This window comes from Emys orbicularis, chromosome 4 (genome assembly GCF_028017835.1).
Source record: "Emys orbicularis isolate rEmyOrb1 chromosome 4, rEmyOrb1.hap1, whole genome shotgun sequence".
NCBI lineage: Eukaryota > Metazoa > Chordata > Testudines > Emydidae > Emys > Emys orbicularis.
The window spans coordinates 75,997,251-76,012,277 of NC_088686.1; the positions used below are offsets into that span (position 1 = coordinate 75,997,251).

The 15,027-nt window shown below is 57.3% G+C and overlaps 1 protein-coding gene across 2 annotated transcripts in view; it reads right to left on the reverse strand.

Annotated features, from left to right (window-relative positions):
- DGKZ (diacylglycerol kinase zeta) overlaps positions 1-15,027 on the reverse strand; it is a 96,393-nt gene that overhangs the window by 13,961 nt on the left and 67,405 nt on the right. Inside the window, exons 7-25 of one of the 2 annotated variants that reach the window (XM_065402582.1) lie at positions 14,784-14,852; positions 14,203-14,274; positions 13,745-13,861; positions 13,585-13,656; positions 12,452-12,547; positions 12,098-12,180; positions 11,431-11,491; positions 10,500-10,613; positions 9,602-9,742; positions 8,725-8,803; positions 8,227-8,282; positions 7,207-7,269; positions 6,857-6,930; positions 6,639-6,750; positions 5,815-6,014; positions 5,092-5,192; positions 4,657-4,736; positions 3,266-3,310; positions 2,874-2,943 (exon numbers count right to left, since the gene is read on the reverse strand). In XM_065402582.1, the coding sequence (XP_065258654.1) occupies positions 2,874-2,943; positions 3,266-3,310; positions 4,657-4,736; positions 5,092-5,192; positions 5,815-6,014; positions 6,639-6,750; positions 6,857-6,930; positions 7,207-7,269; positions 8,227-8,282; positions 8,725-8,803; positions 9,602-9,742; positions 10,500-10,613; positions 11,431-11,491; positions 12,098-12,180; positions 12,452-12,547; positions 13,585-13,656; positions 13,745-13,861; positions 14,203-14,274; positions 14,784-14,852 (1,705 nt within the window). The remainder of the gene's footprint in view (positions 1-2,873; positions 2,944-3,265; positions 3,311-4,656; positions 4,737-5,091; positions 5,193-5,814; positions 6,015-6,638; positions 6,751-6,856; positions 6,931-7,206; positions 7,270-8,226; positions 8,283-8,724; positions 8,804-9,601; positions 9,743-10,499; positions 10,614-11,430; positions 11,492-12,097; positions 12,181-12,451; positions 12,548-13,584; positions 13,657-13,744; positions 13,862-14,202; positions 14,275-14,783; positions 14,853-15,027) is intronic. The other variant, XM_065402581.1, reaches the window with a different exon arrangement.

The following is a 15,027-nucleotide window of genomic DNA, read 5'->3' on the forward strand; positions in this document are numbered from 1 at the left end:
CTACATGTTTACATTATTGACTAGGACTCATCACAAACCAGCACCAAGGCTCCAGGCCTTCTGTATTATCCCTGGCCTTGGCAGAGCACACTTCCCCAATGGGGCATGGGCTGGACATTGGTCCCTGTCCCCCGGGATGGCAGCAGTTTAAAACCAGCAGCCAACATCCACTCTCCCAGTGGGGCTAAGAATTGTACCCAAGCGGGTCCATAGTCTGTCCCTCTGTCCTGGGATGCTTGTTGCTGTCTCTGCTGAGCAGCAGCTCGAGGGACAGAAAAGCCCCACATTGATATACTGGGGCGAGAGGAGCAGAGCGGACTGGGGGTGTGTGTTTGGGAAGCACTTTGCAACTCTGGGATGCAGCCGGTAACTATGAAAATCACAATAAAAATTCCAGCGAGGCGAAGGGGCTGGGGAGGGAACGGGGGCTCCTGAGCCTTGTTTCGATGTGGTGGAGAGGGCCAGGACAGACCAGGGTTAGTGGGCTCCAGTGCTTTATGGGCATTTTCTCCATGGGCTCTGTGCCCCCCACAGGGCTGAGGACTGCTGCCCAGACTGGGGTTGCTATGGCTGGGCCCTAAAGGGACTGGGGAATTCTCTCTAGGAACAGAACAAGAATGGGGGGGAGGGGTGTCCATGACACAAGCCAGAGCAGATTAGAGGAGTGAAAGAGCCCCGTTTATCCTGTCCCTGCAAGAGATTTACAGCCACGGAGCTGCTAACGAAGGTCTGTAATTCAGCCACTTTAATGAGCGTCGCCCTTGAATGCAGCTCCAACCTCTTTCCTGGCACATTTTCCTCAGCGCCGAACTTGCTGCTGGGAAACCAGCGAAAGGAGGAAATAATCCACAGCAGCAGTATCTGGGAGCAGGGATCATGTGAGCGGTGCATGCAGTGGGGTGTCCGCCCCACCCCCGCCAGGTGGGACCCCACACTCCCAGGAGACAAGGGACAGCACCCCTCTCACTGGAATGAACCTAACTTGGCTTGGCTCCCCACCACCAGCCAAATTCAGGGGGCAACGCCTGCACCCCTGCTGGGACTGCTCCTGGCACACACACCCCTCCTGGATGACATGGCAGTGATGGGGCCAAGGTGTGCTCCTGAAATCAGAGATTTGGTGGGGAGCCTGGAGGGAGGCACAGCCAGAGGGAAATGAACACAAGGGAAACAGGGAGAGGAGCAGAAACTCCAGAAATTGGATAGGAAAGAGCAACCTATCCTCACAGCATCTGGGACAAGGCTCTGGCCTTTTCATTCCCCTGGTCCCTCCAGTGTCTCCCCTGGGGTGGGGTCAAATGCTGGTCTCCCCCTTGAAGCCCAGCTTGTCTATCTGCAGTCAGGCTCCTCAGGTGGTATGGCTGGTGCCCAGTGAGTGCCTGGTGCAGGCCTGCTGGCTCTGAAGATCAGTGCAGTGCCCTGCTTGGTGCCCCTGCGTGAGCTTCTCCCTGTGTGTTTGGGAACTCGCTCTAGCACCATTACGAGGGCACAAAAGCCCCTATTGTCCCAGGCTGTGGGGGATTCCCAGGGAATCGCTCAAACCAAAAACAGAGACACCAAAAATATGCTAGTAAAAGTGAATGTGCAGCCTGGAGCTTTGGGAACAAAGCGTCGACCTCGGGCGGGGGCAGAAAGGGGAGAAGGGGCTGAGAAAGGAGGTGGAACAAAGTCGTGTTTGTAAACAAGTCCCCACTGCTTTGCCCCAGCACTCGGGGGCTCCTGCAAACACAGTCGGCTGGGTCACAGGCTCAGCAGGCACTCTCCTCCTCCTTCTCCACAAGCACCAATGTACAGCCTGTAATTGAATGAGATGGACAAACGCATCTCCCACTGCAGCAGCTATGCTGCTCTGTAGAGCACCTCCTGCTGGAGAAGGCTGCCACTGCAGCAGCTCCCTCCTGACCAAAGCTCTGACACTATTCACTGCAGTGCCTCCTGCTGGGAGAATCTGGGACCAGCTCTCAGTTTGCACCTTCCCTCTCCCCGGCCCGCTTCCCCTCTGGTCCACACTGACTTGTCATTATCGCACTGGAGTTATTTTTCAGGAGCAGGGCTCCTAATTCACTTCTCCCCCAACCTCCCACACTCTGAACACTTAGTACAGGGCTAGGAGTACTCACTTGCTCTATTAAAGACCACAGTACTATTTGTAGTTAGGAAACTCCCCTTGGAAGTCATTGGGCTGGAGTGCCACTGGTAGTCCTCTCCCCCATACAGAGGGAAAATAATGGGCCCTTCTGATGGGTAGCACCCCGAGTACTGGGGAGGAGAAGGCTGTTTGCACGAAGAGGCCAGTCTGTGTCAGCCAGGCACAGAATGTAGCCAGTGGCTGCCCCCACAGACCATTCCCGACGGGTACAGAAGATTCTGCAGTGCCTCCTTGAGGATGCGTTCCCAGCCCGAGGGAGCCCCCTGTCCGTCAGACACAGGCACAGCACCTCAGCCCAATCCTGGAGAGCCTGCTCCATGCACAGGCCAGAAGTAAGGTCTTGAGGCCAGGTGTACTGTTAGCAAACACTCCACACCTGGCAGTCTTTGCTGGATTCACATGACCAGCGCACTGGGCACAGCTGCTGCTCTGGGGGCAGGGAGGCATATTCCCTCAGCTCAGAGCTGCTGCACTCAGGCACCTAAGCAAACTGAGAAAAAGGTAATGGGGCAACTGCCTGACTGCTGGGGAGCCACATGCAGATAGCACCAGGCTGATGGAAATGGTGCCATGGGGTGAGCCGGTCAGCGTGTCCCAGGGAACAAGCATTCCCAGAGGGCATTATTGGTTTGGGACTTTTGCTACATCCCTAGAGCGGATCAGAGCACGACCCCACCTCCCAGGGCAGACCAGTGCTACTGTACTGCATGGAGAGGATACTCACAGTCTAAGAAACACCACTTGGGAGACAGCTTCTGGGATGAAAGTGTCTTTAATTTGGCTCCATCCCCTTCCTGCACAAAGAGAAGAGAGTGACGTTTCCCAGCTCCTCGTTGTTCCCCGCAACCTTTCCTGGGGTCATTCCTGCACTGGGCATTCAGACAGGCTCATTTTTATGGCCCTTTGACAGAAGCAGTTTGCACCCAGGCGTGGCACGGAGACAGTGGGGCACATGGGGGCATGACACAAGGGGTGGGGAACACAGGCATGGCATGGGGTGCAGCTGGAGACAAATCCGCCAAACTCACTGGGGAGGTGTCCAAACAAGCCTACAAGACTGGCACCAGGTACATGACAGAGACCCCCTGGGAGGGGAGGGAGGTGGGTGATACACACCTGAAGGAGCAGGCACTGTAAAGAAGAAGGGCATGGAAGAAAATCCTGCAAAGAGGGAAGGGGGTGGGTTACCACATTCATTCAGCTGCCCCCCTTCTGTCTCTCAGAGCCTGTTCTGTGCCCCCTCCTGTATGAGGAGCCAGCCCCTGCCACCGCATGTAGCCACCAGGCCTATGCATTCCCAGTACTGAGCCCCCACTGCCCTGCAGCATGCAACTGGGTCCAGAGTTTAGTGATGACGTGCTTCAGATGGAATGAGAAATAGGGGAGAAAGGCAGCAGCTGAAACCAATAGCTACGTGTCCCAAGCCGCCCAGCTTCTGTGTGCTCAGACATGTCATCTAAAGCATCAGCCAGGAGACAGGCCAGGCCACTCTCTAGAACCCCCACCCCTTCCAGCTGCAGGAACTTCCCCATGTTGTGGCCATAGTTCCGTCCCATGACTTTATGAGAGGGATGGGACTGGGTAAGGGCTGAGATGCTAGGCCCTCACCAAACCCATCATCATGGTTGCCCAGCCACCTGCCTGCGAGTGTCCCCCCTCCTGGACACCTGACTCCGTCACTGCAGGGAAGGGTCCATCAGAAATGCAGAGACAAGAGAGAGAGGGATAGGCAGGTCCCTTCATGCCAGCCTGCCTAATGTGCTCTGCAATTAAACATGGTAGATTGACCACAGAGAGAGGAGCACTGATTCAAACCAGACAGGGATCCTGCAGCACTTCCTAGGCCACAAGGAGCCCATTTTCAGGCTGTGCAGGGCTCTTCCAGGCGAGGCAAAATCCCTTCCAGGAGGTAGGGAAGGAAGAAACCTGGGTACTGGGCTAGTGCAGTGTCATCAGACACACCCTCCAGAGCTTCCCCGTCGGTGCGTGAGAGAGGAGAGCTGGACAGGGGAAAAGCATAAATCCACAGGCACTGGGGAGAGGCAGAACTCTCTGCCCCCCAGAGGTGAGGTCTGAGAAGGAGCTCACAATAGTGCAAGAGGGGAGAGAAAGGGGCACCTGACACAGGGGAGACTGACTGCAGTGTACCCAGGTTTGGGGGAAGGACTAAGATCTTGTGGAACATACTTCAGTGCAGGACAAAAGCCTTCTCTTTCCACCTGCCTAGCGGCCTCTCCTTGCCCAACACCCTGGAGAGGACTAGAGGGCAGGGTGAGCAGGATGGCGAAAAGGGAAATAGTGAGGCCGATACACGGGAGCTGTCAGACTCTACAGATCAATGATCCCTGTAGCCTGGGATCCGGTCTCCATCAAAGGCCAATGCTGGATGCTCAGAACGCCAACTGTGCGAGGCTACAATAACCGGGGGTCAGGAGAGACCTCTCCAGAGCCTCCCTCCCCTCAACGATCAGTTCCCACCATCTCCCACGCCCCCTGCAGTGCCTCACCTCCTGCAGCCTCTCGATGTGGGTCCGACAGACCTCCAGGTCACTATCTCCCGGAACCACAATGATCCCCAGGGGCACAGCTGAAAGCAAAGCACAGACATCTTAGGGAGCGGCCTGCTGCCAGTCCTCCCCCCAGTCACTGAGCCCCTGAGACAGCAGGGCCACTGCCCAGCGGAGGACAGCACCAGAGACATGGTGAGAACAACAGGGCATCGCCACTTTGTATAAAACAGGGCTGACCACAGCCACCCACAGAGACTACAGCTCAAGCATGCAATACTCCATCCGCAGACCATGGCTTCATTACAGCAGAGCTGCGGCTGCCCAGAGCTGCCCCAATGGCCCTGTGGCCCAAAGTGCTCAAGGAGGCCTCACCCATCACCCCCTGGGAGAGCACACTCCCAAAGCCCCCAGGCACCCGGGCTGGTCACTCACAGGCTTCCTTGAGCTTCTCCTTGTCGTAGTGAAGTGCCTCATAGTCATGCATGCTGATTCGGTTCACCCGGATTCGCAGCCGCTCGGGCACTGGTTGCTGGCTGCACGCAGGCAGGAGGAAAAGGGCAGGGGTTAGAAAGGAGGCCCTACAGATGTAGGCAGAAGCTCATAGCTACAGTAGCCCAGCCTCCTCCAGCAAGAGGCAACTGAGGAAGCTAGGCAAGAGCACTGTCTTAGGGAGCTCCCAGCTAACCAGTACTTATCTCTCCCAGCAAGTGGTGCTGTAAGCAGAATGGGAGGAGCACTGGTGTGGCAGGCTAGGGACATGGGGTGACGTGCCCAGCCACTCCAGTACTTGACTCCCCCAGGAAGTGGTGCTGCAGGCAGTGTGGCAGAACTCCTTGCTAACCCAGTCCCAGCAGCAGGTGACAACAGTTAAGGCTTCATTTTCTGCAGCGGATGGCTCCCATAACGCAAGCCTCCTCTCACTCTCCTTCCAGTGTTGCCCAGAGATCCTTTGGAAGGTTCCCTGCTCATGCCTCTTGGAGGCAACTGTGAAGTGTGAAGAGCCGGGAGAGGCCACCCAGAATAAATGGTTGAATTATGCCCTCTTGGATTGGTACCACCCCATGCCCTGCTGCTGTGGAGGCGAGGAACCGATCCAAATTGGACAAGTTGCTGGGTTTGGGGCCCCCAGGGTTGCCCTGCGCCAGGTGAACGTACTCATTGAGTAGGGGCATGGAGTTGCGTCGCTTGGTCTTCTGCACCATATTGGCCTGGTTGCGCAGGGAAATGTGAATACAGGAGGCTGCCAGCTTGCATGGCTCCCCGTCCACCTGCATAGGAATGGCCTTGGATGTGGTGAGCATTACCTCCCGGCACTGGTGCAGCCGCTCTCCATGTCCACCCACCTGCAAGGCAGCCTGCAAACAGAACCAGGGTTACAGTGGGGCTGCCTGTGGCGAAAAGGCTCACGGCCATACCTTCGAGCAGCAGCATCCAACACCAAGTGGAGTCACAAGCAAACTGAGCTTGGAGGGGCTCAGCTCAGTCCCCAGGTAGAAGGAATCCACAAAGACCAGCACACGCTGGAGTCCTCACAGGTGTCTCAGCTCTGGAGAGGCCCTGGGTGGGGAGGCAGGTGAGAGGATGCAGAGGCACACAAAGACCCCAGCAAACAAGGCTTATGGTGTTTGAATTCTCTCCTACCAGTAGCCACCCAGGCACAGGGTGCAGGCTGGGGAGCGTTCTAGAGAAGCCTGCTCTGCTGTCCTGCACACAAGGCTCTGCTGTTCCTGGCAGAGGTCCCGCAAAGCTATACCTGGGGGTGCACCTCCAGGGTCCTGCTCCTGACTACACTGAGCCATTCTGGCTGCAGACTGGAAGGTCCCACAGGCTTAGAGGATGGGTGCCGCCTGGAGCCCTCAGGCACAGCTGGATTTCAAGTCAAGGTCGCAGGGTCGGGAGCTGTGGGTCAGGCAGCGTGCAGGGCAACGGGGCCAGAACCTGCAGCTCCCCTGCCTGCTGCAGTGGCTGAGCTGATTTACCAGGGATGTCATGGTGAAGCCGATGACCTCAATGCAGCCATCGTCATGGCGCTGGGGCTCGAAGTCATGGTGCTCCCCAGGGTTACCCCAGGGCATGGTGCCCGCGCAGTACCTGCAGAGAGACAACGGGAGCAGAGTACCACCTGGGACCAACAGGAGGGCTCCTCAAACACCGGGCAGGGAGCAGCTCAGCATCCAGGGGTGCAGGAGCCACTCACCTTGGAATGTTCAGAAAGACAAGGCACTGGGGCTTCAGGTCCTGGATCTTGGGGGTCAGGTCTGTCTCGTCGCACTGAAAACAGACAGACGGACGGACAGTCAGACACCTAGGGTGTCTGCAGGAAAAGGGCCCAGCCCAGCCCTAGTACTCTGGGGGGAATAAACTCCTCATTGCCTTCTGCGTGGGAGCTGTCGCCCTACAACACCCAAGGAATGTCCCTCATAGTGCAACAGCTGCCTCAGCCGCTGCGGTACCAGTTACTGTTACCCCAAAGGAATGATGCCCTGGATTCACCAATCCCCACCGCTCCCAGGGAACGATCCCAGCCCCTCCTCTCCAGACACTCACCACCACTTTGACGTGCTTCGCTAAGTCTTTGGAGCTGCCCGTGAGAAAGTCGGAAAACGCCGTCTGCCAACACAAGGGACAAGGTTAGTGCCTGGAGACCGCGTCCTTGAGCAGCAGCTGGATCGCATGGACCCTTCATGCTCTACTGAGTCTCAATTCAAGCCCCCGAGACTCCTGAGACTGGGCAAATCCTCTTCCAGGCCTCACTGCACCTTCGGCAGATTTCCCCCTCCTGATACAGTGCTGCAGATGCTCCTCACTCCTGACCTGACGCACCCCCATGATAACCCAGCTCTGACAATGGACTTCAGTCCTAACTCGCAACCCCCCCATGTCCAGGCCGGGCCTCCAGGAGCAGCTGTGATCTAGGGCTAGGGCACCTCCTTCTCCAGGTGGGACGCAGTACTGGGTGCACGGAATGCAAGTTCATTCTCTGGCTGTGAGAAAATATGGCCAAACAAAAGTTATTGGGCCCAATACAGGAGCAAGACACCAGCCTCCTCAGTGCGAGGCAGTTATGAGAGGGCATGAAACAATATGACATGCAGTCTAGGGTAACACAGCTAATCCCCCAAACCCAGATCCTCAATGGGATGGACAGCTCTGGGAAGCAGAAGCAGCCAAGACGCAAGGGGAAGAACAAATTAGCCAGGGGGCTGCACTGCGATAGGGTTGGACAAAGGCTAATGCAACCTGGGGACTGCAGATGCAGAGACCTCATCCCAGGGCAGGAAGCAGATAATCACCCTCTAATACAGGTCTAGGGGGGTCCTGTCCGTGACACTGTTTTTGGGCCTGGGCCCCTCAGTACAAGAAGGCCAGTGGGAGGAGTTCAGAGAAGAGCTAAAACAATTATCATGGGGCTGGAGGGACATACTGATGGGGAGATTAAAAGAGCTGAGTCCTTATAGTTCAGACACCCCGTTAGTAGCTACCCAGGGAAAGCAGCTTTCGAAATCTCTAAGAGTAGCTGGAGCTTAGACAGACACCGCTCCTCTCCAAGGAGTCCCACACACTCACCCCAGCATAGAACATTTTATTCCGAAACCGGCTGTTAAATTTCTCTGGATTGGCCTCTAGGGAAAGATAAGAAAAAAAAAGAAGACAGACGTTAGTGTCATTCACTCACTGCCAGGAGCAACTCAGCTGCCTGTCGCCCCAGCCTCACTCTCCCAGGCTCACTAACCAGCCTCCCCCAAGACTCGCCAGCTGCCTCTCCCACACGCCTTGGTTTCTTCCTCCCCCTCCCCTTCATTCACGCACTCTCTGCAGCTTCCTCTCCCCTATCTGGTTGTTCCCACCCTCTTCCTGGTCAGTTCCCCCCACCCTCTCCCCAGTTGGTTCTCTCTTTGCCATCTCCCTACCACAAAGGCATTTCAATTGACCAAGCTGGGGGCACCCCCAGATTACAAACCTGCTTCCCCTGTTCACCCCCCCTCTAAACCCCAAGATTCTCCCACTCTGCAGCCCAGCTCTGCGCAGAGAGCACCAGCCAGCCCTACTCCAGCCCCCACCTACCTCGAGATTCGTGGAACTCAAGTGTCACGCGAGCATCAAAGCCGAGGCTGAAATAGTTATTGAAGACATCGAGGGGAAGCTGAAAAGGGAAAAAGAGGAGGCCAAGGCTGGGAACCATGGTGACCAGACATGGGGCTAGGAATGTAGGGTTACAGCAAGGGAGAGACCACACTTCACTAGCCATGTACAGGGGCCACTGCCAGCAGAGGGAGTAATTGAGACAGAGGCGGCTATTGGCCTGAATGAGGGATATGCTGAGGGGGATGGAATAGCCCTTTCTGCTGCCCTGAGCACATCCATGCTCAGCCCTCAGCCCAGGCTCAGCATCCACACAGGCAACGGGGATGCAGTGTCCAGCCCAGATCAGCACCTAGGGTGGAACGGGGTTGGCAACTGCAGTCAGCGGATGCTTTCTCTGTGCCAAATGCACCAGGGGTTGGGGCCTGTTTCCCCAGGAACCTTCAGGATCCCCAGAGAGGGTTTTCCAGAGAAGCAGGGACGTCTCCTCTCCACCAAACCCCATTCCAGCTGCTCAGTCCCCCTTCTTACAGGGTCACTGCTGGCTCACCAAGCAGCCAGACGATCTCTGCTCCCTGAGACACTTGCTGTTCTCAGGGTCTCTGCGCCAAAGAAATGGTCTTCTGCTTGCAGCGAGTCCTCCAAGTCTCTTGCAGACCTGCACCTTTGGGCCAGCTCTGGTTGCCACTAGCCCCTGGGGCAGGTTCTCCCAGACGGGAGGCAGGGAGGGGCCTCTGAGCCACGAGGAGAGAAAGTGGAAACGGGGGGGAAAATACTCCCTGGGGAGTCGAGTGCTGCCTGAGCTGGGGATAGATGGAGAATGCTGGCCCATGGTGGAGGAGCTCTGTGTGTCTCTCACCTTGTCTGTGGCTGTCTCGTCTTTTTCCTCAGGGTTCACCTCGGAGTTTGGCTCCACCTGGAGATTCCAGCGGTCGAGCTGCACAATGTTTCCCTCCTCCACGTGAGAGAGGATCTTTGACAAGGGCTCGTCCGTGTAACCCTAAGGGCCAAGGCGGAGCTCAGTGAGCCACCCAACTTGGCTCCCCTAACCGGAGAGCGGGTGTGCAGGGCCAGGTGCCCCAGAGCAAAGAGTGGGGAGAACACAGGGTACATAGGGCCGGGATTTGTCACTGTGTAACCTGCAGCCTAAAAGGCTCCGTCTCTGTGGGTGTTTTCCACAGTGACTCCCAGCCCACCACAGCGGCTTGCCAGGTGGCACAATTAGTTACTTCTCCCAAGGGGGTGGATTCCTATTTACAGCTGATGTCATTGGTGGGGGCAAAGGTGATCTGGGAAGAAACCAGGCCTCTGGGTGATGCATACACCACAGGGATCCCCATGTGCCAGCCACAGGCCAGTCCCAGCCCTGTGGCATCTATGCCACATGCCACACCTCCAGCACGTAGCCCTTACCACATCCAGCCACACCCGCCCCTCACTGCACTCACCTCCTCTGCTGGGAACTCTTGGGCACACTGTGCCCAGCTCCAAGATGGCAGTGCATGGAGTGCAAGTGGGAAAGCTCCCAACGCCAGAGAAAAGAGCTCAGCTCCCCCCCCCACGCACACAACCCTGACCCCGGGGGCTTCGCTCCGCTTCTCCCACCCACCAAACCTCTGTCCTGCCATCACAGCTCAGACCCCTCCTCCCCTCCAACCACCTGTGCCCAAGCTCGGGAGCCAGTAGTACCAGGGCCCTATGAGCCCCCCCGCCCAGGGCAAGTACCCCTCTCCGCCCCCTGCCCCTGAGTCACTTACGCCGCCCCAGTTCAGAGTCCTGGCCAGGTCATTCCCTGTCCCCAGAGGGAGGATGGCTACAGGAGGAGGGGGATTCAGACGTAACTGGTCCAGGATGGAGAGGATCCACCCCACCTGGCCAAACACCAAACAGGCAGCTGGTTACTTCAGAGCCCTATGGGGCGATCAGCTTGAGGGGGTAGAGAGTGTTACCAAGAGCCAGAGACGAGGAAGATATGGAGACTGCCCCCCGCCCCACTCTCCAGCCGTTACAGGAGATGCTCAGTCAATAACCGTCAATGCTCCAGACAGAGGGGACAAACCCTATCTTTCTACCCAATGTTCTGGGGAAATGCCTGCCCCACCCCAAATGGCAAGTGAGTGAGGCTCGCCAGAGGTGGCATCTCATGCAGTTCACAGCCTGTTGGTGCCCTAGTATGTGTCAATGCCCCTGTACAGTGGATTCTGCCAGGACCCATAGGGCTGAGAATCCCCACTGCTATTTGCCCCGACGGCTGATCAGCCCCTTTCTATACCTAACCTACATGGGAGTGTGAGAGTTAATCTTCCAGGAGTGCTGCAGACAGCATAGATGGGGGAAGCCTGAACTCACTCTGGCTCCCAAACTTTGCCCAGCTGAGGGCTGTGCCAGCAACTCGTCAGGAGCTCCAGGGCTGCACCTAAATGGCGTCAAAAGGAGACCATTGCAGCCACCCTCATCTCTAGTATGGAGACGTAGCCCACAAAGCTAGCTTCTGAGATGAAGATGGAACATGGCATGCTGGGACCTGTAGTCACAGGGGGCTGTGAGCCATATTATAGAACTTGGGGGACCCATTTTGCCCACCTCTGGATTAGATCAAGGAAGCCGCCACCTCTCCTGGAAGGGCAAGGGGTTTGGATCAAGGCACCAGCCACGTCCCTTGACAACTTAGAGGTCAGGGTCACTCACCGTGCCATCCCCCCCACACGCCAGGATCCGCAGGTTGTGCACTTTCCGATACATCTCCAGCCTGCAGGGAAGCAGAAAGCGGAGGGGATCAGGGAAAGGCAGGAGAATCACGGAGAGGCTCGAAGCTGGGAATGCACCAGCCAGTGTTTGCAATGGGTTCCTCTCTCAGGCGGTCCATTAGAGGAGTCACAATCCTGGACCCCTCTCTTCACCCTAGAGCCTCATGGCATTTGACACATTGTAATGAATTTATCTTCACAGGCCCCTGGAAAAGGAAGCCAGGATTATTATCCCCATTGTACAGATGGAGAAACGCAGGTGTAGAGAGGGAATGGGATTGGCCCCAGGTCACAGAACAGGCTAGTGACAGAGCTGGGAATAGAACCCAGGAGTCTGGCTCCCAGCCCTGTGCCTTAACCATTTGGCCATCCTTCCTCCTGGAAACACAAGGGAGCCAGGACCGACTGGGAAGTGAAATGGGATCAGTCCCCAGAGACACTTCCCAGGCTTTGAACTTGCACTGGGTGTCCAGCCACACAGCTCTTCCCAAGGGCCTTTCCTAGAGCGTCAGTCCCTCACTAGCTGCCAGCTGGAACAGAAGGGGCCAAAGCTCCTATTGGAGGAGACAGTGGGAGAAGGGGACGGGGCTCCCTGAGTCAGTACTCACGCCTCTTTGGGGCCGCCCTGGTTGAGGTCAAAGACTTGTCGTGGGTTGAGATACCACATGAAGGACTGGATGATCTTGGCTCCCTAAAAGGATGAAAGACTTCAGGAAACAGTATACAGACAATCCCAATGGGATGGTGGGGGGCAGGGAGGAAGCAGAGTCTTAGACAGAGGTGATGGGAATCTGCAGTCCTGGGTAGTCAGGCAAGGCCTGGCCTCAAGAGGAGATGCCAGGGAGTAAGCTGCTTCTGTATTTGCAGCTGAGACATCACCGAACATGCTGGATTCTCAGCAGTTGGGATGCAAGGCCTCCATGGAGCTGGCTATCCAGGAACATGTCAGAAAATGTCCCTACCTGATTCCCACCACTCTTGGGGTTCACAAACACCAGCAGGGGCTTCATGAGTGGGGCTGGCGTAGGCTTGATGACAAAGGGTTTCCATCGCCCCTCCTGCAAGAGACACCACAACACCATCAATAAACATGGGGAAACACAAGCTCTTGCCTGCAACTGAAATTTAAAGTCACTAAGGTCTGAAGTTGGAGACAAACTACTGAACATTCCAGCCACCCCCAGAGCCCTAGCACCAGGATCCACCCTCCCAGCCCCCAGGGCAGCAGCAGGATCCACCCCCCAGGGCCCTAGCACCGGGATCCACCCTCCCAGCCCCCAGGGCAGCAGCAGGATCCACCCCCCAGAGCCCTAGCACCGGGATCCACCCTCCCAGCCCCCAGGGCAGCAGCAGGATCCACCCCCCAGAGCCCTAGCACCGGGATCCACCCTCCCAGCCCCCAGGGCAGCAGCAGGATCCACCCCCCAGGGCCCTAGCACCGGGATCCACCCTCCCAGCCCCCAGGGCAGCAGCAGGATCCACCCCCCAGGGCCCTAGCACCGGGATCCACCCTCCCAGCCCCCAGGGCAGCAGCAGGATCCACCCCCCAGGGCCCTAGCACCGGGATCCACCCTCCCAGCCCCCAGGGCAGCAGCAGGATCCACCCCCCAGGGCCCTAGCACCGGGATCCACCCTCCCAGCCCCCAGGGCAGCAGCAGGATCCACCCCCCAGGGCCCTAGCACCGGGATCCACCCTCCCAGCCCCCAGGGCAGCAGCAGGATCCACCCCCCAGGGCCCTAGCACCGGGATCCACCCTCCCAGCCCCCAGGGCAGCAGCAGGATCCACCCCCCAGGGCCCTAGCACCGGGATCCACCCTCCCAGCCCCCAGGGCAGCAGCAGGATCCACCCCCCAGGGCCCTAGCACTCCAGTGAGAGTGGGATCCACATGCCAGCCTTTCTGTTCTCTTTTTAAACACCCCTTTGAGATATCTTACAATTGCAAATGATCCTCATATCCCAGCACCTTCCCTCCACCTCATTTTTCTCCGCTCCATGTCTCAGACCATACCCTGTGACCAGCAATCTTCCTTCTCCAACTCCCATTCCCCCCTGCCCCCGCCAATTCCCAGTCAACACAGGCCTCATTCTCTGACCTCCGCCCCCTTTTTGCTGGATTTCCGCTTGAACGACGTCCTCTTCTTTTTCTTACTGGATTTCAGTGTATTCTAGCAAAGGAGAAAAAACATGTCAGCAGCTGCCAGTCGAGCAGGAGCTGCTGATTAAACAAGAGCGAAGCCTGAGGGAGTGACTCACCTGGGGGCGCCGGACCCGCAGAATCCAGGTCGGCGGGACGATGACAGCAGCATGAGCCCCCAGCGAGCACGGCTCCTCAATGCATTGCAGCATGAAGCACGACACCTTACTGTGATACTGCGAGGGAGAGAGAACGCAGCACTCGATTGCTGAAGCCTGGCCTGGGAAGCCCAGCTCTGAACACTCACAGCACCTCTGCCTCCAGCAGGGAGCGCTGTAGGAAATGCAGCAGGAGCCTAACAATGTGAAGGCTCCCAACAGGAGGCATTGCAGGAAAAGGGCGGGAACCCTGGCTGTGAGAGGCGCTCCCAGCTACTCCAATCCCAGCCTCTCTCAGTAAGAGGTGCTGCAGGGTATGGGGCAGGAGCAGCAGCTGTGGGGAGCTTCCAGCTTGCACTAGAACGCACCTGGACATCAGAAGTCATTAGGCCATTAACTCAGGGTAGGGCTGCACTCACCGCTTGCTTACACCAGGAACAGCTGATGGCTACAATCTCCTTGCTGTGAAAGGCAAACTTCTGCTGGAAACCCTGAAGAGGGAAGGAGGCGGGTCGTGAGGCTCCTGACAACTCTCCGCAGTGCAGCGAGGGGCGCACAGGAAGAGGAACAGCAGCTCCCCAGCTACGGCAGATGTTAGCCACAAGAGTCCTTCTGCAGCCAATGCAGCTCAGATCTCAGTTGGACAGTTCCCTACCCACAGCCCTGGCATGAGGGAATTCAACATGTTTGGGACAAGTATCTCCGGACCCGAGGGCAAGGACCCAGCCAAAGGTGCCTGGGGGGGTCCCTCCAGAACAGATTGGGAGATCAGTTTGTGTGGAAATCTTCTGACTGGATGGACGTGGGGATTGAGGGAGTGCTGTCTGTGCTGCCAGTAGGCGGCAACATAGGAAATGGTAGCATCACTGCCTGCGAGGGGGCTGCCCCCTCCCAGCAGGGCTTGTGCACATCCTGCTCCAAGTGGTTCCTCTCTATGTTCCCCACACCTACCACCTTCCCCTTCCCTGCCTAACCTCGGCTTTTCTTCAGCCCTTCTCACCTTTCCGCACTGCCGGCACTTCCCTTCCTGGCGTCTCCGGTGCACCCAGTGATGCCGGACGACTATGGGCTAAACGGAAACACAAGGGCCAGGTTCAAAGAGAACGCAGAGAAAAGTACGGACATGATCCTGTTAGCACACTCCTTGGCTGGGACCCACAGTGGCCTGGCCTCTTCTCTGGCCCATACGGAATGGAATCCTCCTTTGCAATCTCTTTAGCGCCAAGAGGATACTGCAGAAGCCC